Source organism: Solea senegalensis, linkage group LG10 (assembly GCF_019176455.1).
Source record: "Solea senegalensis isolate Sse05_10M linkage group LG10, IFAPA_SoseM_1, whole genome shotgun sequence".
NCBI classification, from domain to species: Eukaryota; Metazoa; Chordata; class Actinopteri; order Pleuronectiformes; family Soleidae; genus Solea; species Solea senegalensis.
The window spans coordinates 6,061,376-6,087,005 of record NC_058030.1 but is presented as its reverse complement, the minus strand read 5'-3'; the positions used below and the strand labels follow the sequence as shown (position 1 = coordinate 6,087,005).

Here is a 25,630-nt window from a genome sequence, read left to right as displayed (position 1 = left end):
AGAAACTCAAGGGCTGCTTTTCCCAGGTGCTAATTTCAGACTTTCAATGGCGACGTTTTTGCCCTGTGCTTTTTGTTTGCGGAACAAAACGACACCCCAGCTGCTCCAACTGCTCGAGTGGTGTTACTCGCAAGCACATCAAGTCTTGAGCCATTTTGAAATAATAACAAAAGGAACAGTCTATTCAGTACTGTGGTATCAGTGGGTGTAATTCTGTGAAACTTTCAACAATTACAGCTACAGTGTTCAGGGTTTTTGTGTAGTATCGACCAATAATGCCATAATAACTTTTCAGCATAAAAAGCATAATTTGAGAGGGAAAGAGGGGAACGGATATTCCACCTTGTTTGAGTATAGGTGTGAAAGCTCATTGTTGTAACTGCGTGACATTGTCCAGGCAGTTTGGTCTGCTTACAAAAGTGTAAATTGGGAACATTTTCAGCATTCCTCGACCAATCAAACCAAGTTCCTTGAATAAAACACTTGTCATCAGCAGAGTGTGAAAGATAGAGAGATCACCTTGGATTATACACATCTAAAGAGAGGACCTCAGGCCAGATTATTGGTATAAATATTTGACGATCCGCAGATGTAACTCAAAAATGACCCTTTTATTATAGTAAACCTACCTGCTGCAGCTCTAAAGTCTGCCTCAGGCTAAATCCATATACTTCTGCATTTTCACTTACAAACACCAGATACACCTGCAGCCGTGGTGCTGTAGAGTCGCCCCAAACAGAGATTTTTCTTAAAAATGAAGACCTTTCGTGACCCACTTCCACTTCCTGACTGTTTCTTGCGCTGTGAATAAGGAGCTGTTTTTATCCTCTTCTTCAGTCAAATAACACAAGTCCTTGTTCTACTTTATTCACTACTGTTGTAATTCTCTCTGGAACGAAGCAGACAGCTGCAGAGGAAAGAATCAACTTCCTGTTGCTCTCAAACGATCATGTGCTCAAGTGTTTTTTAGGTGCGTTACTTCTGACACAAGCCCCTTCAGAGGAACATGTAGCCGTGTGGACGGAGCCTCGCAGAATCACAAACAGAGCTTCGGCATCCGGTGAGTCTTTAAACAAAGAAACGTCGTCCACTGCTGAAACTGTGTATGTTTTTTTTTTAATGCAGTGCTATTTCCAGTCCGAACACCTGCTTACTCCCCTCACTCCTGTTCATCTAAGTCCAGGCCTATCAGTCTTCTGACCGCATGCCTGCATGCCGACCCTGACGGCCTTCACCATAACCCAGCCATACGTGCTTCCAGGTCCCTGTATGGCCTGCCCTGTCACAGTGGCCGCACCGTGGTGATGTGGGTGCTCATGGGGTCTGCCAATACCATCTGCATTCCTGTATGGAATTAGCACGGCTCGTTTCCGGTGCCCTTTAATCCTGAGCTTTAAAGCAACGGAAGGCCAAGTCGCAGACAGGAAGAATGGCCACAAGAGCCCGCGGGGGGCTCAGCACGCCACACATACCCCCCCCGGCCCAAACTGTCAATCACAGTCCTGCCATGACATCACAGCAGCTCCACTCTAAGAATAAGAGCTTTCCAGACTTGGCTATAGTTGGGTTGAGGTTTGATGGATGATATCTGGGTGTCTGCAGAGACCTGTCCCTTCAACCCCAGACTCACACGGGTTTGAGTCCAGATCTGTCACACTGTCCTTGAGCAAGACATTGAATGTCATGCTACTCTGAGAGCACTTCATGCCCGAAACTGTCCTATTATATTTAATATTTGTGAGGTATGATGAAAATATCCAGCGAAAAAAATACATATTGTCTATATGTAACTTGTAACTCTAAATAAAACATAAAAGAAAAAAATGTGCAAACTCAAAGTTAATTGTAAACATTTGTTTTAAAGCTTCAAGTTTCTGTTTGCTTCTGTCTGTTGCCAAAGCACTGCTACCTACCCAGGGAATTAGAACCAGGATTAACTCCCTGACCTAAAGTTCACTGCCGTCTCACTTTACTAGTGTGGCTGTTATGCTTCTGCCGGGGCGGGGCCAGTGGCCGGCACTTCATTTTAATCTGAATTAAGGGAGCAGCAGAAACACAGACCTCTCGTTTCAGGGTCTCAGCATTTGAAAGAGCCTTCACGGCGGACGCGTTACAACTCGGTTTCATCAGCGTAGCTTCAAACAAATTCAAGCAAATGGCCAAGAACAGAGCCCTGTGGTGCTCTGTAACTCATGCCACGCCACACACTGTGTTCATTCAGATACAGTAAGATAGACATGGGTATGGATGTTATCACTCACTCAGTGTGTTTAGTCACGTAAACAACTTCATCTGACTACAATCGAGTGAGTATTAGTCGGACTAACATACCTGGATAACACGATTCATAGTCCGATTACTCTCGCATGTACAGTATACGCTTAGTCGGACTGGAGTGGTCTCGTTCTTTGACCCGGAGGTAGAAGGAGACGACGCATAAACTGCAGTACTGTTGTCAGGAAAGAACAAACAGTGACGAGAGCGAAAGCTACGGAGAAGACTTTTTCATTTTTGGACTGATGTACGGCACAAAACATGCAGAACAACAGCACGATCCATCTCTATGTACAAATCTGAGATTTCCACACAGGCTTTTGCTATCCATTTCCTCTTTTCACTTCACTTCAATCCTATTGTTTTTGCAAAGCGCCGAATCACAACATACATTATCTAAAGAGGACAGCGAGAGAGAGGACAGGGAGGAAAAGTAAGAGGAAAAGTGCACCACTGGAGTTCCCCCAGCAGTCGAGGCCTATAGCGGACGGTTCCAGTTCCCCTGGCCACACTTCATGGAAATTGTTGCGGGTAAACGTGGGATATTAACAACATTCTAGTTGAAGCAAACATAACTATTTGTTGTGGAGTCACATTATTGTGAAATGATTACCCAGGAAGTGGAAACAAAGTCACCTCATTGAGAACATGGGCAGAGCGCTGGCGCCCGGTGAGATGAAGATTCGAGTGAGGTTGTAAATCATTTACGTCAGAACATGAGTGTGCATGATTGTGCAGGTTTAGCCCTTTTGTTTCATCGCCAATGATTCACTGGCTTGGTTCAAACGCATGCCACACAGTATTTCCAGTCCAAACAAGAGATGCCAGGACCTTTTTTCCATTGTTAGTTCAGTAATGGACTCACACATGAACACACACGCACACATTCACTTACACAACACATGTAAAATAATGTGTGGGATTTGTATCTACACTAAAAACAGTGAAGACATCATTGACAACCAGTCTCATCAGAGTGTTAACATTGCACCCATGAGCAGAATTAGTGCTTGATGGATTGATGGATTTCACTCTGTTGCAAGATTATTAATGAATGATTGTTTATTAATGTCAAAGGTATGTTGCCTACCCCGGCTTTAACTTTTCAGCTACAGAAATCCGTGCTGCATTTAGAATGAACACACTTTCACTCACACATAGAGCACACGGTCTGCTTTAGGTGTTGTGTGAAGTGTGTGAGGATGTTGGCACACACCAGTGCATGCCTGCTTAGGTGCTCCTCGTGTGAGAACACAAAGCACCTTCTCCGTCACTTTTAACTGTGAGGATCATCGTTTCTGGACCTCATGGTCCTAATAGGTGCGAGTTACTCTTCAGGGTATCTGCACATTTTTATTAGAACCAATCTGAATGACTTTTAAGAGCTTTTTAAGACCTGAAAAAGGAGGAATTAACACCATTACTGGGGGACTGGCAGCGAATCGCTTATGCTTATCAGGGTTCATATGAGAGTCCATCGCTTTTACACGTCGCCGCATTGTTTCAGCCAGCCACGGTATTTGACGTCTTCCAGTCACATTTGGCCAAAGTTCACCTCCATTTCCTTTTCCCCCCGCCACTGTCTACTTCTTCATTTTAAATGACGTGTCATGATCCCAGCGACATACGGCGCATGCGCAACAAATACATCACTACATCCGTTGAGTCGGGATATCAAATCAAAAGGTAAAATAAAACATTAAACTTGACGGTTAAACATTAAACCAATATGTTCATTCTGCCCGCTGGATATTTAATGCCTCACCTCGTAAATGTTCCACTCTTTTTAAGACTTTGTAAGGGACCGTGCTCTTCTTGTTATCAGCCGACATAATATCTATGCTATCTGCTGCCTTTGATGGATGAAGTGACGCCCCACCTTCAGGAAGTGCCCGCGGGAGTGTTGGCTTTAAGCCACAGAGCTGCACCTAGAAACCTGTTGAGTAGCATTTCTCAGTTCACGGACAATTGCTGCAGCAGACGGCGTGTGCATAACAGTCTTACACAAGCGCCATGTGACAGGGGACTGCTAATTTTAAATAGTGAACTGGAAAGTGGAAGATGTGTCGAGTGTTGTAGTTAAGGGCCGGCGAGGGCTTTGTGATGATTCACAGTGGCTGTTTTGTGTTTTTCTTTTTTGCCGTCGTGACTTGCTTAAACTACACCGTGGGTGAGGCGTCAGTGAGGACACAGACAAAACACCAAAGGCCTTCATGGAAAAAACAAGAATAAAGCAGAGGGAAAGTGTAGACAAAATAGCAATTTATTAATAACTTATCTTTCCTTTACATTCGTAAGAGAGGTGTGTTTGAGGGGGTGGGGAAGTGGCAGAGGTCACCGGGACGGTGTCCTTCAACAAGAGGCCATCTCTGTGGATGGGGCAACATGACCCTCCAAAGCTCTGGATACCTTTTTCTTCTTTCTTTCTTTCTTTCTTTCTTTCATCTTTGACAAATGACACTGCATTTCACAGATGTTTCCCTGAAGAGGAGTGGCAAGTCACGTGTAAGAGACTTTCAGTCCTTGTGTGCACAGATCAGGAGTACTCGCATTAACCCTCAGAGATTCAACTGAAACAAATTCATCTTTCAACAAATTCATCTTTCATGTGATGCCAAATAAAAAAAAAACAGCTACTGTTCAAAATGTTCATGGTTTTGATTGTTTTTTGATGTTAAAATAATAATAATAATAACAATAATAAATACATCTCTGAATAGAAGAGAGTTGGTTGATTTCTCTGAAGGCTAATGCATGAAAAACCTTCTGAACCCAAACTTAAGGCAAACAACCACGGTGACTTGGATTTGTGAGAGGGCGGGTGCAAATACAAGGCCCGGATCGGCTGAATTCACACATAAAGCGATAATCAAATATATATTACACATGTACACGTTTTTTTTTTTTCCCAATGATTCTTGGAAAGTCTACTTGATTTTTGGCATAATTAACTTTGAACATACTGATCGATAAGCAGTTTTGTTTGCTTACATAAAATGTAGAATATGAAACAAAGAGAATCTTCTGTACCCACTTGTTGCAAAGGGTTGATACAAGAACAAGGCTTTTTTTTAAACATAGTGTTTCCTTATATTAAGATATATACACAATGTATAAAGGTTTTGAAAAGACTCCACAAATGTAAAATTAAGTCCAGTATAGAGTGTGCCATCTAAAGCTGGGGTGCTTCAGCCCCACACAGGCAAGTCTTCACAGAAGACAAAGGAGACGTCGCACCTTTTAAGTCTTGGGAGAAACCAGTGCTGGACACCCCTAAAAATCAACTTTCATTTTCAGACCTGTCCATTGAGAACAATCATGGATCTTTGGCACACCAGCCTAGGAACTTTGAAGCGTAACGTACAGCTGTCTGACAAAACATGTCCTCAGAAGTCCAACAGCAATAAAGGATTGTAGAAATGATCTGCACTCTTTCATCGACTCTCCTCCTATTTTTTCCGTCTCTGTCTCTCCTCATTTAGTCAACAGCAGCTGCATCGTGGCCAGGCAGCTTTGGCCCCTCCAGTAAACCGCGCTCCGCAGCTGTCGCCTCAAACCAGCTGTATCAATAACGTCCAGAGCCCAGTCGCATGGCAGACGACGGAAAAAAAGAGAAAAACGTTTGCAGCTTTTTCAAACGCGAGGCCCGCGGAGCCCCCGGCAGGGAGAGATGTGGCGACGGCGGACTTCACGTGGACTCCAGCGGGTCCAGCTGGAAGACATTGTGGTTGGTCGGCGTGGTGAAGTAAAGCTGCTGGCTGGGCGCAGCCATGCGGTTGTCGCACGGGCTCTTTAGGCCCAGAGTGCGCTCAAAGTCAAGGAGCTGGCCCATGAAGTTGAAGTTGGGGGAGATGTTGGACTTTTTCATCTTGACAATGTCGTAGGCGTCGTTCATGGACAGGTTGAGCTTCTGCATCAGGTAGGCCACCGTCACTGTGACTGAGCGGCTAATGCCGGCGAGACAGTGGACGAGGACGCCGCACTTCTGGCTGCGAGCTTCATCTGCCGGGAAAAGAGAGAAAGATGTGGAGACGTTAACACATGTCCTCCGAACACTACTCATGTATTCATAAAACAACATACAAATAAAGAAAGGAAAAGGAATTTTAAAGCTGCGGCCAAGAGTTCTGCAAACTCGCACACAAACCTGCTATGTAAATACTTGGCACTTAAGTGAAACTGTCTAAAGAGTTTATTATCCTAAACAAAGAAGGGACTGCAACAGTAGTGCACATGAACAGAGACAACATTCTTTCAATTTTGCCCTAGAGTAGCCGCTTGGGAAATTGACTATTACGGTCTATTAAACCGTTCTTCTGCTCGCTAGGGTTACTCTGACAATGGTGCCATTTGGGCGTGTAAATGTAGGAGTCATGAGGGCACCCTGTCAAGGCAAACAGGATGTCAACAAGGCCTGTAAATGGCTCCTTTTGTACTGTGCAGGGAGGAGAGAGGGGGCAGTGCCATGTCCTAGATTACTTTCAATGCCACTTCCTTCCTGTTGCACTCCAATTACCGCCCTCCCCTCGTTCACTCTCCTCTATTCTCCAGTTTCAACGTTGCCTTTGTTCTGCAATTACACAAGCTCCGGGACAAGAGATAGGCCAGGAAGTCTGCCATTGAAGTCAAATCATTTGTACACAGTGCAGTTTAGCCTGTATGTCATTAGAGGCAGACATGTATTCCTCGGCCTCAACACAATGGCCTTAATCTGCCTGCTCTGTGTGTCCCTGCCTGACTGACTGATAAAACCACATCCAGGGACACCTCATCTAATCTCAATTGCACAATAAGAACCTAAGAACTTCCTGCCACTGATAACACACGGCAACGGCCACTTGATTGTAATTCCAAACTACCATCAAGTGTGAGGATTTTAAGTCAATAGCGTGAGGAGATGATTTGGAGATGATGACAAGCCGGCTTCAAGCTGAGCACTCCACTGGCCACGGGAGTCAATTTCTATTCTTTTATATTCATTTTATGGACAAACCACTCAAAAGCAAACATTTGCAGGAGGATTCGCAGCACAAAAAGTAAATGAGCTTGTAAACAAAAAGGAGCACCGCGGGGCCTGAGGGGGAACAGTGTGCAGCCAGACAAGCAGCAGTTTGTTTTCAGCGCAGCGAGATCACCTACCGATAAAACTGATGGCCTCAGGGAAGAACTGAGAGAGATTCTGGCTCCAGTGATCCGAGATGGGGATCTGCTTGTACTTAAACTCCCCCGCGTTCTCGAAAAGATTGGGCAGGTTTGGGGTGACGTTGAGGATGTACTTGATGCCGTACTCCTCCAGCACGTCCAGGTTGGTGGAGTCCTTGGCGCAGCCCAGGTACAGGTGCGGCAGGAGCTCCACGGGAAAGGAGGGCTGGGGGTTGGACAGCGGGCTGCCGTCCGAGTCGGTGGCACTGCTCGGGTCCCGGTCTATGTCTGACTCGATGTCTGAGGAGTCGGAGCTGATCCGCAGGCCCCCGAGGCCCAGCACCTGGGCAGTTGGTGAGCTGCTGTTGTGGGGGCCGTCCAGGTTGGTTTCACACAGAGCTGGGTACTCGGTGTGGAATTTACTGAATCCACCTGCGAGGGGGAGAAAAAAAAGACACAGATCTGATAAGAAGGAGGTCACATGAGCATCTGAGTGATGTTAATTTTTGTTACAAGTGTCGATACAGTGACGATACAGTGTCATAACATGTAACATTCTATATTCAAACGCAATAAGAACCTTTACTAACTGGGGTCTGCAAGCACCACTCTAACAACTTTGCCATTTTAAAATTAAATTAGCATGAAAAACACAGTTTTCTAGATACATTGTGATGAACAAGTGAACAATGAATAAGGATGAATTCTCTGCTCTAGATGCATAACGCGGTGTCATGTTGCAGAGGAAGAAAAAACACTAAAATAAACATAAACTCTGCATTAAAACACCAACTGACGACTGACTGCGATTAGCATGAAAACACACATTCTCCTGTCACATTCAGGTGGTATATTTTAAGACTGGGCCTCGAGCCGAATGGGGGTTTCATGTGAACTACTAAATCCGCGTTTGCGCTAAGACAAGAAGCGGGCCCCGAAATGTGAATGAACCGCTTTCCCTCCCTCCCTCCTTCCCTCATCCACTCACCCTCCAGATAATAGGCCTTGTAGCCTTCGTCCTTCATCCTCCTCAGCAGCAGACCCAGCACCGAGCCGCCGTCCACGTTCTCGTTCCACTCGCGGCTGTACTCGTCGTACAGCACGATGGTGTCCGTCTTGCAGCGCCGCACGAACCGCTCGCGGTCCTCGCCGTCGGAGAGCAGCGACCGCACGGGCAGGTTGCCCTTCTTCAGCCGCCGGAGCATGAGGCTCGGGATGGCCACGTTGATGGCCGTGTCGACGTGCGACGACTCGTACAGCTCCTGGGCGCGACAGTCCATGACGAGCAGCGCGTCCCTGCGCGTCTCCAGCTGCTCCCGCAGCCAGCCCACCGTCTTACTGATCGCCATTACCGAGTCGAGCTGGACGACGGGCTTGAGCTTGTCAAGCATTTATAAGCAGGGGTGTTGGGAAGCTTGGAAGTCGGGGGAGAAAGCGAGGAAGGGTGAGACGCGTCCTGGCTGCAGCGGAGGCGCCGAGGAGAGCGTGAATGTGAGTCCGCGTGTGGGCCGCAGAGGCGACTACCGCCGTGTACACGTAAACACAAGAAAAAGCGCGGAGTCACAATGAAAACGAGTGGATTCTCACTCTGAATGTCCTCCCGTGTCCTGCGCGCTTCAAGGCTCCCCAGACAGAAACAACAGCCGCGGTTCCCTCACTGATTCCCGGCTGCGCGCTGCTCACACTGACGCTCATTCATGCATCTGGTCAGAGAGAGACTGTGTTATTTATCAATGAGTCACACCGGCCCTGCGACCAGCCTTCACGATCCCTCTGCTGTTATGTAAGGTCCGCGGGTCCAGCTGCGCACCTTCCACCTCAGAGCTGACGCTTGGGTAAATAGATGCTGCGGGTTTGTATCCGATTGTTTGTGGCCGCGGACGCTCGTCTGTCTCTGGCTGTGTTGTTGTCGTGCGCACAGATCTGAGTGAGCTTTGACTCAAGTCTGTCTCTCTCTCTGTGCGACGCCAGGCTACTGAATGGGTCCAACCAGGAGGCGTTCCATTGGATACATTATACCCAGTGGCCAATCAGAGCAGCCTGAGCGCCGGTCGCCTTGGAAACGGGGGCCGGATGGAGCGGCCCCTGTGTTGATGAATTGTTAATGAGTTTGTCATTCACAAAAACGGAGAGGAATTTCCGCTCTGGATCAAGTGAGTGCAAACAAACAGAAGAACTGCGGGGCGAAGGAAGGAAGGGAAGGAGGGAAGGAGGGTGGAAGGGGAGGAGGGAGGGAGGGGGGGAAAGAGTATTAAAAAAAAGTGCTGTAGGGTATTATAAGGCCGCGGTAACAAATGTGCTTTACATCATCCACACTGACCGCTCAGAGTAAGTCATGCTAAAACCTCTACTTTAACTCTACACACACACACATAATAAATCTAAAAAAGATATCAGAGCTCTGACTTAACTTCCTTCACAGGAAAAAAACAAAACATTTGTATGTTCTTTAAAAATGACATTTAGATAAAAATAAATAAATAAATAAATAAAACACAGGAAGTGCTCATTGATCTCCCTCAGGGGCTAATAAAGTTCTGTCTTATCTTATTTTATCTTATCGTAGCAAAACAAAGGACGAATGAAATAGACTGTAATATAATATGAAGTGATAATACATAATAATAATAATAATAATAATAATAATAGATTTATAGATAGATAGACAGATAGATGTGTTGTGTGAGACCATGGTTTTCAAACAGTCACGTGTGTCCATGGACTCAACAACAACAACAACAACAATAATAATAATAATAATAATAATACTATTCTTTCATCCCACCAGTCTCTGAATGTATGAATAACGTTTTATTCAAACATCACTAGATATTTCCCTCCTCCACAGAGCAGACTTTCAAGTGTTTGCGGTTTCAATGGCGAGCGGCTTAAATGAAGGCAGCAGCATAACAGTGCTCTGAGATACTGAAGCACACAGCAGCACTGGAGCTATTCCTGTCTGACTGAAGAGGCTCGTCCGTGTGGGTGGCAGTGAATCTGAATCTGTCACCAACATTCATGCCTCTGCCTGGCTCTGTCTCACTTAACTGGACTCATCAGGGTCTCTTTGGTGTTCCTTTACTGCTGCTGTGAGAAAGAAATAACGCGGATCATTCACACACGTGCAATAACTTTTGTAAGGACATTAAAGCGACACAATGTATGTGTCAAATAATGTCTGAAAGATTATTTTGACGGTACATTTTGAAGTGCGGCGCATATTTTGTTTGCGTTTCCATTAGGAACAGTACCAGAGTTAGACCGGCTCCTTCCACTGTTGTTGTCTGCTGTGTCGCGTTCAATGTCGTTTTTCCACTGTTCGCTACACCCCGCGTACAAAGTAATGGTACTGTTATCATTCCAAACCATACTGCACCAAATTGTTATTGTTATTACCAAGTTATTGCCTTTAAAATACATTTGAAATCAATGTGGCCATATTTCCTCCTCCTATGATGATATTACTTCCATGCTATAAACCGGGAGGTTTGGATGCCTCATTTGTGGCGTGTTTTGTCAAACGCAAGATAAGTGCACTTACAAATATTTGCTTTGCAAGTGCAGCTCATCTTTCAAAAGATAATTTTTCCGCCGGAAAGAGTTCAGATATCAACTCCTGTCCATGTGCAGTCTGAGCAGCCATGACACACCCTTCATTGTTGACAGCGAGGTTTCATTTCATGTAAACAATACTTGCTCTTCCTGCCTCATGACTTACACGCCGACAGCTCTGTAACAACACGGCGTCTGTGTTCAGGAGGAGTTTGCCAAGCGTACGAAAACATGCCGTGCGGAGTCATCAGGGCACAAAGTGTGAAATGTGGAAGACTGGAAAAATACCAGTGTGTTTACATGACATGAGAAAGAAATGAATGATTGTGTTCGCTCGAATAAAACTGGACATAAACATGTAAAAAATGTTAGTCTGAGAGAAAGTGTACTGAGCTGAATTTGTCAAAGTCGAACAAACACAACAAAATAACACAATCAGGTGTTGAGTGAAACTACCAGTGCGTTACTTTCAGGTGCTTTTGAAAAACACGGCAGTGAGACACGTGTTTCAGTTAGGCTGGCCTAACATTAATGCATCATCTTTGGGTAAAACCAAACAGTAATGGCATTTTTTAGAAGTAAAAATGATAAAACATTAACATTTTACACACAATCAACAATGAAGGAATTAGAATAAAGGAATTACTACCATTCGTGACTAATCTTGTCTTTTTTTAACTCTTCTTTTTTAATCTTGAAATGTCAAACATTATCTCCACTCATTCACTCACGGACTCACTCACTCACTCACTCACTCTCTTATCTTCTACTGCTTTATCCTCCACATGAGGGTCGTGGGGGTCACTGGTGCCAATCCCAGCTGACACAGGGTGAAAGGCAGGATACACCCTGGACAGGTCCCCAGTCCATCATAGGGACACGCAGAGACATTCACTCTCACTCTCACTCACACACCTCTGGTCAACTTAGAGTGTCCAATTTACCTAATCCCCAAATCTGCATGTTTTTAGACTGTGGGAGCCGGAGAACCCGGTGAAAACCCACACACACACACACAGGGAGAACATACAAATTCCATGCATAAAAGGCCCTTGTTCTGACCGGGTAGACAACCCGAGTGCTAACCCCACGTGGGAACTTGTGTATCCAAATAATCGGACAAATTTCCCACTGGAAATCACAACATAAAGGGGGCGTTTATGTGCATTTTGCACATCGTTAGCTCATATTTACCATATTTCACAGAAAAAGAACGGTACCCAGAGAAATAAGACAACAACAACAACAACAAAAACCAAAGGCTGAAAATGAGATTGATTTTATGCTCTCTCAGCTAAAAGAACAGCATATTGGGAACAACTAGCTGCATGCTAAAATAAAAACACACACACTTATATTAAGTAAGCGGAGAGGCAGAATAAATAATAATAAATCAATTTCCCTGGGACAAGAGCAGTAGTCTGACTGAACAGCGTAAGAAAGTGTGTTTGTTCAGTTTAAATGAAAAGTCACATCGAATAGGTCAGTTAGACCAAACAAATGGACATGTGTCTCACATTTAACTAAAACACACCGACACTCTGCATTTGCAACTTGTTGATAAGCGGCATTTCAAAATAAGCGTGATTTCATTTTTATTTTGTGCGTGCGTTTGTCCTCACAGAGACATCTACATGTCATTTTATCAACAATCCTGTCTGGACTTCCCTCACTCACACACACACACAGTGATAACCCCCACTGTCACACTGATACCCAGCATTCCCTCTGTTCTCCCAGTCTGTCCCTGGCAGCGTCTCTGCTGCGTGTTAGCATATGAAGCGCGTAGCAGCCTCCAGCGTTAACATTGGCCCTTTTGGCCCCCATGGCACAACCCCCACCACCAAACAGCCAAGCTGTTTCTATTCACCTTCAAATGTATTCTGTTCTTTCAGCAGTTCCCCCACCCCTGCTGCTCACTCCCCTCTTTCTACACCCCTACATCAAAACTCTTAGATTTTATTCCGTGCTCTATGTCGTGACTTTCCTGGGACATTGTTTTAACACTTGCTTTGACCGGTTTGTTTGACCTAAAGCTGCAATTTTGATGTTTTTTGTTGTTGGTGTTGGTTTTTCTGCAATGAAACATTATTTGAATCGTTGTCATTTAAAACCAGTACTACTATCAGAACTGAGCGAGTGTTTGCGTGTGTACAACAGTCGGGGCAAGAAAGAAGCATTTATGTGAGTGCTTCTTCTTGTTTTCAGACACTGAGACAAAGGCTCAAGCCAATGTCCTTTTAAATACTGTTTTAAACTGTTCAAATGTCAAATTGAACATGCAAAATCTGGTGTTTGTGTACCACTAGTGTTTTTTCTAAATGGAACTTTTTGTTTTTCTTCATTTTAAATTGTTAATTCACCGTTTCATTATGCAGTAAATTGTAAATAACTGCCAGATACCGAAAGTTCTTCTGGGAAAATGGACAAAAACACTTACTCACAGGACATTTTCTGCTCCTTTTATGGTTGAAATAGGACATTTTGAAGCTTAGGTGTTAAAGGGATGTCCAAATGTGAGACTGAACATTCTTAAGAAATGTTTTAAGAAATTGTACTTGTCGAGAAACTTCTGGTTGTCAGTTGACAATTGACAAAGGCAACAGTAGTTTCTCCAATGCTGCATTTAAAGAGGGGATTTTATTATGATTTAATGTTGTTGGCATGTTGACAAGTGAGTTCTATTCCAGAAAACCCTCAGTAAACCCCCTGACTGTATATCACACATCCTGGTCTGGGTTGTTTGTCTTTAATTTGCTGCAATCCAAGGATTTGGTTTTCCCCCTAACGTGTCAATTCCTTTACAGATTCACCTTTGTCACATCCTGTCCCTCTGTCTTCCCACATTTACATTACAATTGCTGCACATTTCCCCATTGACTGCCCTAATGGGTGAGGACGAGTGAATAGATGGAGTTTCAATAAGCAGGCATACAAACACATGGAGTTTAAAGGTCACTTACACGTCCATTAACTCCCCGGTTAATGGAACGGGTTCAATGTTGATAAAAGCTGCTTTCACACCTGCGTTGAAGTCCGGACATGTTTACGGAGACAAAACTTCTCCAGATCGAGAATACTGGGTGCAGACATTGGGTAAAGTGCACGACCCAGGTGCCACCCAATCGCCTGGATGATGTAGCGTCGTTGCGTGCTTGTGTGAAACCATCTCACTGACATAATGGCAAACTACAGGGAATGTACGGACCCAGTTCTCTGAACACAGCCTGAAGTTGGGGTCTAAGAAACTGGGAGGTGCAGTTTCACGTTCACTAACTTCTCCGTCACTACCCGTGTGTTCTTTCTCAGTCAACGGCTTTAAAACTTCCCAGTGTTTCCTTACGTTACACTGACTGACTCAAGTCGAAACACCTGAGCAGTTTCCAACTCCTCAAAGCGGGTTCAAGTTCCACTCGCTCCATCTACCGCCGACGTGTCCCGCTTGCCCCCACCCGACTGTTCCAACCCCGCTCGCTTTTCTCATTCATTCGGCGGCTAATCTCGTCCACCCCCCCCCTCATTTCTTTACCACCAGCTGCTCGTCTCAGGGAAATTCTTTGTCCTCAAACAAAGACTCACCACATGCACTAATCAGGTCTGGAGCTAGACCTGTCTCACTGTGTGTGTGTGTGTGTGTGTGTGTGTGGGTGAAGATGTACACTCATACAGAGGAAGTGAGCGTGACTTATCACGGAATTTATTGTGTGAGAACGACACAGAGACAGACAGAGGCAGACAATGACAGTGTGTCTGTTGCTAAACACTAAAGTTAGCACATGACGGACAGGAAGTGTGTTTTTTTTTCCTTTTTTTTATGAAGAGCAGTGCTGCATGCATACAGTGACCACACACACACACACACATCATAATTCCACACGGAGGCGTCGTCGTGTGTGTGTTTCCACGGGCGGATTCTATGGATATTTCACACTTCAGCGACTGCTGATCACGCACAATTGGCTACAAATTGGAAAATCTGTCAGAGGCAGGATTATCATCATGTGGTGTGAACTCTGGGATCAAGAGATGATAACAGTTATTATGGTGATGATATGTTAGCGATGGTCGCTAATCCTTAAACTTCAGAAGTGCTATCTATAAGCTATATTTTGAATAGTTTAGGGAGCGATTGTCCACCAGTAATTGTTCAAATGTTTACACCCCAACAGTAAAATGTCCCAGGGCAAATGAAAGGATGAGTTAATCACAAAGTCAGTATCACCATCAATCGCGGTCAAAATCACTGGATTGGACACTAGAAAATTGAGAATATGAGAATAAATGTTATTAATAGAATCGTAAAAGGGGTTAAAAATACTGATGCCAGTAGATATCCTTTTTTACATTATTTTTACAGTATATTGGTATAAGACGTGAACAAATACTGTCCATGGGTCACAAATTTCACCCAAACTTTGTGTTCATGTTAATAATAATTATTGATGATTTTCTTTTCAAATATCGACATGTGTTATTAATCCATTGCCAGGCAGATCCCATCTTGAATCCATGATACTGTAAATCACATGTTAAAGGGCACCATTTGTGCCTCAATCAACGCTGTCAATAACGCTTATTCATGAACATTCATATGGAAATTCTTTGGCGTATGGGGGCCCAAGGCGAAACCGTGCGGCGTGAGAGCCAAAGAGGGTGACGTGGAGCAGGAGGAGGGCCATACAGCACGCAGACAACGGGTCCATCTTCAGAGAGACATCTTCAGGTGGAGCCGGGGTCCTGCTCATAGATAACAAGCACATGCTTCCCTTTTCTTATCACACTGATCGTATCTGCACAGAGGCAGGAACGTTCTCCAGAACAGCACACACACACACAGATACACGCCCATGGGTTAACAGCACGCGATGATGACTGGACTGGATTCAATCTGGTCTGATTTATACTGAACTTCGTACGGTGATGACTTCATGCCAAAATCTTTAAGAGGGTGACAAAAGGCTTGTCTAATAAAATCAATGCCTATTTAAGTCTATAGTAACATGCACATCTTAAAATATCCTGCTTATTTTAACCAAGTGCCAGAAAAATGTCCTGTGATTTAAAAGGTGATTTTTTTTCCAGAATAACTTTGAATATCTGTCAGTTATTCACAATTTCCTGCATGTTAAAATAGTGTATTAACAATTTAAAATGGAGAAACAAAACATGGACATTGATTTGAGAGATAAAACCCTGCAGTTGTACATGAACAACACATTTTGCGTGTGAAATTAGAATTTTGGCCAAAAAATGGAAACTACTGTATGTACATGCGTTTTTCCAACGCTCTCCTTCCTGTATACATTACAATGTATACAATCACAGAAAACAAGCCAGGGCGATCAAGCAAGGTAGGCTTTCCAAAAACTCCTGGATTCTTCTGAACTTGTTTTGGTGTTGTCAGCCCCACAGAGACTCTTGTCTCCGCCGCTCAGTCAGCTGCTGTCTCCACCACATTCACACACTATTCACATTTAAATCAAAGAGCACATTTACACCTCCACCACCCGGGGGGGTGTGGATCATCCAGGGACACACACACACACACACAGATGTAGACAAGTAGGCACACGTTTTCCTGTGTTACACCACTTGTCTTGTTCTCACTAACACAGGTTTGCATTGTTATTCTCCTTAGGGCAGTGCATTGACTTCCATTCATTCGGACAGCCTAAACAAAGCATTATCCCTAACCTTCACCTTAACCTTAAGTTAACCACAATTCAAATCTTAACCAGTTGAGGTTAAGAGGTTCTTCATCATAACAGGTTTTGGTCATAATGAGGACAACTGGTCCTGACAAGATCAGTATTTATGGCAGAAAATGTTCTTATAAATACAAGAACACACGTCACACACACACACACACACACCCACTCCCTGCTTTGTGAAGACAATGGCGGCTCCACTGTTATCAACACCATCACGTTGTCTCTGGTCTGCATGGCCTCATGACAGTCCTGCTTTAGTGAGCGTGTCTGTGGACGTCTCCAACGTCATTTCATTGTTTTCTCTGTCATTTTTTTTCAAAAATTGCTCCATAAAAACACTGTCTTCATCCTCATCCTCATCCTCATATTAACCCACATATGCCAGGCCTGTGTGTGTGTGTGGCGCTGTAACTCTGCTACACCAAAAACAGCAGAGCATGCGCATAAAGCATACGTGCCGTGTGTAAACAAATAAAGCTTTATTTGAACGGGTATACAAAACAACATCTACCATCACAGAGACAGAGACAGACTGGGCCACACCAGGGGAAAGGAAGGAAAAAAGAAAAGTTATAATAAAGCAAACTTTAATTTAACATATGTTTAAGTGTTTTTTTAAGTGAGATTTTACCCATTTTCAAATAGGGCTCCCAAAATGTGGAAGAAACGCTGATACAATGAAGAACTTTGGCGGATTTACCTAGACTTGTTTTGGTCTGGACAGACCTACAAAGAGGATTTCCCTTTCACTGGACGTCCACATCTCTCTGCCTTTGGCCCACGTGTGTCACTCTGCTTCTGCTCTTTCTCACTCGGAAGCACTTAGCGCTTATCAGAAGCTTCTTCTGTGAGGAAGAGTCAGTTGTCCTATCATATCACTAAGTCGGTATTTTAGCAAGGTCGTGTGTTTTGTCTGGGGGGAGGTTATTGTTCACCTTTGATCACGTTCACAGCTCCTTGTGCCACAGACAGCGATCGTTTTACTGCACAGAGAAAAATAGCCACATCATCTGCATAATGTAAGATACTCTGTTTGCTAAGATTGTCCAAACGACACATTTAGTTTCCTTCCAAACGTCTCACACACGCCAGCGTAAGCTCAGACACTCACAATAGTTTCTATAGTATAAACACATGGAAAACAATATTGGGTAGCTTAAAATGAAATCTTAAATCATTAAATCTGCAGCTGTTAGCATTATTTAATACTCATGTTTAGGGATGACAGCTCCCTGTCCTGAGCTCTTTTCATTAGATATTGACATATTGCATTTATTGTCCAACTGTGCAGGATGTGAATTTATGTGTATATGATGTGCAATACCATTTAGAAGGGGGGGTGGGTGCTCACCATTTATACATTCGTACCTCAGGTACGTTGTGGTACTTTTGGAGGTGGGGTAAGGTAACATCATTCTTATCTGTTCAGCTGTGTTTATTACACAGTATCTCACATACGCCCAGTTACTGTCAGTTTCCTCCCACAACATTGGCTGTTGTTCAAAAATAAACTAAGTGGACTGACTGATGCCCAGATTCCAGCTTGTTTTGGTAACACACATTTCCAGTGTTGTGGCTGGTGATGTGAATGAAGATGTGTCTTCAATTAGATTTACATCATTAGTATGTTTAGGACGCAGAGGAGGGACCCCCCCCCCAAAAAAAATATGTAGTTCATTTTAAAGGTAACAAAAACAAAAACCCAGATCAGTTCTAATGCTGCCATACACTTTGACTAACAGGACTGTGGACTGTGCCGCCATCGCTCTTCCTGTGCACTGTTGTGTTTTGCCGTGAGCAGGTGATGTGAGGGTGAGGGCGTTTTGTTGCTGGTTCAAGAGGACAACTAGTCCTGCCATGCACTTTTCACTTTTGTGGTCAAACGAAAACAGGAAGCATCGAGACTGAAGGGCGTCCTTCGAGAGCAGGTCAGCAAACAAACAGACAAGTGTCAGCAGGAGGAAAACAGGAAACACCAATTGGGGGGGATGGTGGAGGGAGAGTTTCACAATACTGAGCTGGAAGTGTGCGTGTGTGTGTCTACAGGAAAAAGAAATGGCATGGACAGAGGGAACACAGACAAAGGAGGAGGTGGGAGTGTATAAGCGAGACAGAACAGGACAGATACTATTGTTTGGGATTGAGTGACAATTTGTCCAAAAAAGGTCATTCCTCCCGCATGCGTCCACTTTTGTTTCTCGCAGCAAAAACATTGCTGACATTCCTCGTCAGGCCATTGGGAAAGACGAGGGCGTGCTTCAACTTCCAAACAGCTGTGCAGACGTTGATGTCGGCCAGTGGGTCTCAATGCACAGCCAACAAATATCTATATGTACCTGACATTAAAATGTGTCATGGAATTGTATCCTTTCTGTACGTTTCAGCTCTGTAAGCTCAAGGAATGACATTGTATGCTCTGTATTCTCATCATGCAGGTTGCAGGATCAAGATCCAGTTTTCGAGGCTACGCTTATCATCACCATTATCATTATTTTGTAATTAAAAAGTCGATATCAGTAACTGTATAAACTTGTAACCTGATACAGTTGTTGCGTATCTGCTGCTGGTCTCCCTCTCTCTTTTCTGTCTCTACCTCATCTCCCTCTTGTCCTTTCTCTCCCCCCATGTTCTGTCCCCCACCTCTCCACTGTCCCCCATTTTTCCATTCACCCCAACCGGTCGAGGCAGATGACCGCATATCTCTGAGCCTGGTTCTGTCAGAGATTTCTTCCTGTTAAGAGGGAGTTTTTTCTCTCCACTGATGCCTAGTGCTTGCTCATTATGTGAACTGTTAGGGTTCTCTGCTCTCTTTGATGTTGTCTATGTACAGTGCCTTGAGATAATGTATGTTATGATTTGGCGCTATACAAATAAAATTGAATTGAAGGGAGTTAATAGATGGTTGCAAGACACGGAATCATGCTCCACATGCTAACGACTTCTGCAACGTGTCTCTTCGTCTTCGGTAGGAATGCGTCCTATTCCTAGTGTTCAGACTTGTACTGCCACCTGATGGTGAAGTGAGATACTACAGGACCCTGACGTGGGAGTATACCAGGGTATACGAGGGCCTTAAGTTGTTTTGGTATGTGAATGATTAGGTCAAGTGTGAAATGTATACTGAATACTGAAAGAAGCTGAAATAAGGCATATTGTTACCTCAGTAGCAGAGGGGGACACATTCAGTAAATTGATTCTTAGCCAGTGCTGGTAAACTGGGACAAGGACAGCGGTCAAATTAAACAGCGTAGTCTTAACTGTGCATGGAAACGTACTAATTGTTTCTGTCAAATATTTACCTTGCTTGCAAAAAGAGGCAGGAAATGATCTGAAATAGGATTTAATTTGAGGCAGACGTTTTGGTCGGATGCCGCCCTGTTTTCTGATCTGGTCCCAGTTGAATCTGCTGTTAATTCAAACTGGCAACGTGTTGCTGTTAAGAGATCCAGTAGAAATTCCCATCAACCACAGCTCTGTTTACATCAGCACATCAACATCAACATCGCCATATCCTGCTCTCCAATCTCTTGCTCCGGGTTTCTGTTTTTATTTGAAACACACTCTTCGTTCACTAATTAATTGCTGCAGGCACCACATTAAAAGCTTCCTGCAGCTCAAAGAGCATCGTTTCTTCCTTCTCCTGAGAGGCTTTTAATGTGAAACATCTGCACAAAGTTTCAGGGAGAAAATGGCTGACAACGGTTATTTGTGTCTGTGTTATTTGGATTAGATTCTTGTTTTCATATACCAGCATTGATTTGATTTAAGATAGCAGATGTGTATCAATAACAATAAACTGTATCTTCTGTGCACAACAATGTCTTGTCCTAATAATATCTGTCTCTTCATAAAACAATGTGCTGGGGACTTTTCAACGAGAAGCAGCGGCCAACAGGTAAAACAGCAACAATTGGAAATGTGCAGACTATGATGTGATGCATTACAGCCAGACAACATGTGCTTGTCCACTCAGGAGTCCTAAAGCAACACAAAGGGTCATTGTGTCACTGTAATTCACACAGCAGCCTAAATAAGGAAGAAACTCTAAGCATCATACGACCTCAAAACTGCATGTGATGAAATTGAATTGGTCTCATACCTTATTGAAAAACATCCAGGCAGGATTATGCACAAAGCACTATGGCAGTTAAATGGTATGTTGCCCAATCCCACTGGAAAATCCAGTTGAAGAATTGTGTCGTGTCAATCACAGTTTGGGAAGTCTGCCCAACTCAAGCTTCAACTAATGATCTATAGTACAATTCATCGTTATTTAGTCCATCCAAACATCTTCTACCCTGGACAGTTCACCAGTCCATCACAGGGACACATAGAGACAAACAAACATCCACTCTCACATGGGAAGAATATGCAAACTCCATGCAGAAAGGCCCTTGTTCCGAGTGCTAACCATGACACCAACCGTGTGGCCCCTTTTCAATGTTTTATTCTTTCAAATTTCTTCTTAGTTAACTATTAAGTACCAATAACTGTCATGGTCTGAGCTTGTTGTTTTCTGGTGCCACATGAAGCATCCCAGTCGTCCCCTCCAAACGAGAGCAATCACGCGGCAGGAAATGAGTCAAGAGCTGCAAGTTCAGGCAAGACCCCCTCCCTCCTCGGCAGCTGTTTCAGTCACACACACACACACACACACACACACACACACACACACATGCACACACAGGTATCCTCACAGGGTCTGGTGCTTCCCGTCTAAGTATGGCCAAAGAATGAGAGGAATGCGATAAACACTGGGAAAGGATGGAGGCCCAGAGGCAGTGTGGGTAATGAACCCCCAGAACCAGTGTTGTTGGGATGGCGGGCAGGATGAGGGCCATTATGTGGTTGTTTGTTGCTGATTTGCTGTTATTTTGTGACCTTAAGTGGAGAGGCCCTTTAATTAGACTGCTGTTGCAGTCATTGTTGTGAGGGTCAGGTCAATGGGATAAACCAGAGGAGGGAATATTGCACAAGGACTGTAGCCGGGGTCAGGATGTGTGCATATATGAAGCGGAAAGAGTCACAGTATTTCAATCTTCGTGATCAATGTAGTATATGCTGCTTATGCTACAGGCGTGTGACCAGGGTTCAACCACTTTTCAAGGACCTTCAAAGTCCATTTTCAAGCATTTCCAGTACCTTACAGGGGTTGTAAAGGGTGCTCTATATGAAAACATAGAAACTAAAATGGGTAACTTCGCCTCACCATATTAACAGAGATGGTATTTCACTTTTAAAAAAACAAAAGTACACCAGTTTGCTGGAAACTGATCTCACCACATACTGGTGATAAGACTGGTGTTGCTACATATCCTTGCACATTTAAGTGGTTTTACAGAAATCCTCACCTTTCACTAGTGGATATATGGTGTCTACTTACTAAATTTTCAGGTATAAGCAAATTTCTATTCATTACACAGTATTGACTGCACGAGAATGTAATACTGTGCAAAAGCCATTAGTTCAGACAAGGAACATAAAGGAAACGTGAACAATAACACGACCCTGGATCTCTTAAAACTGGACAGGAATGTGGAGAAATACCTGCTGTGAAAAAGGTCTTTTACACCAGGTTAAACTGAAAAGACCAGCTTTCAGCCAACATCATTTCAATCCACATACCAGTGATCACAGAATCTGACAGACATACAAACAACAAAGCTGCTGGTGCCCTGAGACCTTTATACAGTTCTATATGAGAGTTCCTTTCCCAACTCCCAAAGCCTTGCTTGCCTTTCACGTTCTATGAGCGCCAACACTGCATTGTGCCCTGAGAGTTGGAGGTGCTATGCAAATGTTTGTAAAATAAGAGGGAGGGTCTGGTCTATGCAACAAAACAAAAACCGATTCTGCTTGACTTGAACCCACTACACCAAAACATAGTGTATAGCTGTGGACCACCCAGCCTGACACACACACACACACACAATATATTGTTCAGATGTCTGGAGTTGGTCCAGGAGAGCAGGCCTCGCTCCACTCCATCACTGCTGGAACAATTAACACAGAGGATAACCTTTGACCGAGCGAGCTGCAGGGAAGAAATGAGCTTTGAGGAACTCTGAAGAACACAAAGCCAGGAGTCTTACACACTTGTGAAGACAAACAATCACTCCAGATTTTGAAGAGAGAGGGTTATTTGGGCCAGCTAAGAGGATGTGCTCTCTGTTAAACTGCTCCACAGCTGAGATCAAAGACTAAAGGTAATCCAGCTTTTAGGCAGTTTAGGCCCCTGAAGTTTGAGAAAGTCCCACTGAGTACGTTTACACGCACTGACTGATCGAGCCAAGGCCGTGGTCTGACTAAGACAGGCAACTGAACAACTGGAAAAGCTAATGTGTATTGAATCGGTTACCGGTTGACCTTTAACGTTGACCGTCACAGAAAAACAAAAAAACAAAAAACCAGATGGACTGTGAGATGGATAGTGCTAGCCCATAAGCTTTTGCTCTCGCCGACATCATTGTTTTGTTTGTCCTTTACCGGCAACAGTAGTAAATTACCGGGGAGGAAATTTGGGGGCATACGCTGAACGCCAAGTGTGACTCCAGTGTTTACAACATGCAGGAGTAATCAGACTATGAATCACATTATCCAGGTATGTTAGTCCGACTAAGACTCAATTGTAGTCGGACTAACGTGTTTACATGACATTACGAAAACAGAATTATTGTCTTAGTCCTACTAATATTGGGCTTTTAACATGCACGTAAACACACTCTGTCAGTTTCTGCTAATGTAATACACCAAGTATGCAGTGAAGTATTGTAAGTGTACTGCATACTGTATATACATACACATGTTACTGCAATTGTTGCTTTGTAGTTTCAAAACTAAGTTAAATTGCACTAAACCAACACAACTACAGTGGCACTTAGGTGCACCCCTAAAGCACTGACCTGACCCACTCACTGCATTGCTGCATCACTTGTCCGGCCTAAAGTACATGTCATCCAGTGAAGCTGTGGCAAGTTTAAATCCAACGACAGCAGATTTTCTCTCAGCTGTGACAGTGACGCACGGCAGTGAGCAGACGGCTGCTTCACGCCAAGAGTCGACAGCTGTTACCCAAATGCCCGAGACGCGGCGATTACCACTGTCACTGCTTTGCAACCTGGGCCACCAACTGTCACCGCACTGAGCCACATCACACAGCCAAGACGATCTGGCACAAGGGCACGTATAAGCGCATGAATATGTGTATGTGGGGCTGCTCAATATTTCACACACAATTCAAATGTATGAAATGCTTCTCTGTTTGACAAGTGCTGCTTAAAAGCACAATTATCGGGTTTCTTTCACGGAGGACATTTGACATTTATTGTTTAGCGATATCATCGATTTGAAAGTTTTATATTGTGATAAAGTTCATGCCCTACATGTATGGTCCTATAAAATACAACACTGATTGTGTCCACACAAGTATTCCATTTCATTCACAGTCCACTTTACTGTAATTCATGTTGTATTCAAAGTAACATGCAGTCATCTCCCTTCAATTAAAGGATCATTGCTGTTTCCACTTTGGCTGAAAAGACAAACTCCCCTCCAACGTTGGTGTGTTCCATTTACATTGGAAGTCAGAATTTGTAAACTGGGAGTGACGCCACCTCCGCTGACTTACTGTGAAACAAATAGGTGTAATGTAAAGGTATTTTTACTATTCACATTACTGGCAACCATCTTGGAATCCTATGTCGGAGTAGGTAAAGTTTCTCTGACTTTCCAAGTTTGGAAATCTGACCTGAAGGTGTGTCTGAATAGGAACTCGGAAATGCTGACTACCAGCTACAACTGGAACCACGTACCCCCCTTCTCTCCTGAACTTGTGATACTGGGTTTTTAAACTAGGCCAAACGTGGTGACCGTTACCTTGCCAGTACCCCTCCCCTCAACTATTCCCTGGTTTTCCTTTCCCCTTTCAGAATCTCAATCCGATTTCACTTCCCCAGAGTTGCTAGCACTCCCTGGCTCCATCAATCCCATCAGCTCTGGACCAGGACCAGCTGCCCACGGGTCTCGTGCTAGTCTGTGACCTCTTAAAGGATCTCCCCATGGTTAATGCCAATTAGGGCCTCAGCTGAGGAAGGCTCAGCGCTGACGCTGCCTTCCTAAGGAAAATCAAGCATCACTATGTCACGGCCCGGCTGCTCGCTGGTTGGCCCACTGCCTTCACAGCATACTACAGTAAGATGCCTGGACAGGAGGAGGTGAAGGTAAGGTAGCCAGAGATGACAGTATAGGGTAATGTGAGGCTGGCGGGGGAGAAAGCAAAGCAACACAGCAGATTAAAGGAATGTGAGGATAAGGAGAATGGAAGTCCTGCTAGCTGTGTTTTGACTTGCTTTTAAGTTTTATGCCACATTCTCAATGAAGTCAAAAGAGATGGACTTAGATACATAGATTTTGACCTTAAAGATTTAAGCCAATTAAGAAAAGGCTGACCGAATAAAATATATGCCAGATTAAGTCTGTAATGTCTTCATAACGGAAACATGAGTGCTATATTGTGTGTTGTAATTTTATGTCACTTAGGTTAATCCAAACAAATTATTTCAAATAGCAAAGTTAGGCAGCAGTGCAGTGGATTAGCTTGAATAGCTTGAAATGTAGATTTAATGAGGTGAGCTTTTACTTGAGTGTATATGATTTCCTCGTGTTCACACTGGCAGACACAGAGAGCAAGTGTCCCAGTGCAGCAGCAGATTTGGTCGCACACATCGCACAGCCAGTGCTCACAAGTGTCATTACGTCATACAACAACACTTCACAAAACTATCCCTTTTATGTTTGTTTTATGTGTTGGATCCAGCTAAATACCCAGAGTGTGCATGTGTTTGTGGACATGTGCCATTTCCAAGAGCTTTGCTGAGAACTAACTGTGCCTATACTGCCCAACTAAACTGTGGTGTGGTCACTGATTCACTCTGATCATGATTATTGTGTCT

At 44.0% G+C, this 25,630-nt stretch overlaps 2 protein-coding genes across 2 annotated transcripts in view; both read right to left on the bottom strand.

Annotated features, from left to right (window-relative positions):
- poc1b (POC1 centriolar protein B) overlaps positions 1-25,630 on the bottom strand; it is a 110,650-nt gene that overhangs the window by 35,765 nt on the left and 49,255 nt on the right. The window lies entirely within an intron of this gene.
- On the bottom strand, positions 4,520-9,415 carry dusp6 (dual specificity phosphatase 6). The gene is made up of 3 exons (XM_044035716.1): positions 8,405-9,415; positions 7,414-7,848; positions 4,520-6,276 (listed from the first exon to the last, which is right to left on the bottom strand). Exons 1-3 carry the CDS (start codon positions 8,805-8,807, stop codon positions 5,963-5,965), a joined length of 1,152 nt encoding a protein of 383 aa, XP_043891651.1. The 5' UTR covers positions 8,808-9,415; the 3' UTR covers positions 4,520-5,962.

Excerpts from the sequence above, each read along its gene's own strand:
- dusp6 (XM_044035716.1), bottom strand. The coding sequence starts at position 8,807 with ATGCTTGACAAGCTCAAGCCCGTCGTCCAGCTCGACTCGGTAATGGCG. Across the intron at positions 7,849-8,404 it reads CAAGGCCTATTATCTGGAGG|GTGGATTCAGTAAATTCCAC; the intron begins GTGAGTGGATGA and ends TCCCCCTCGCAG. Across the intron at positions 6,277-7,413 it reads TGAGGCCATCAGTTTTATCG|ATGAAGCTCGCAGCCAGAAG; the intron begins GTAGGTGATCTC and ends TTTTCCCGGCAG.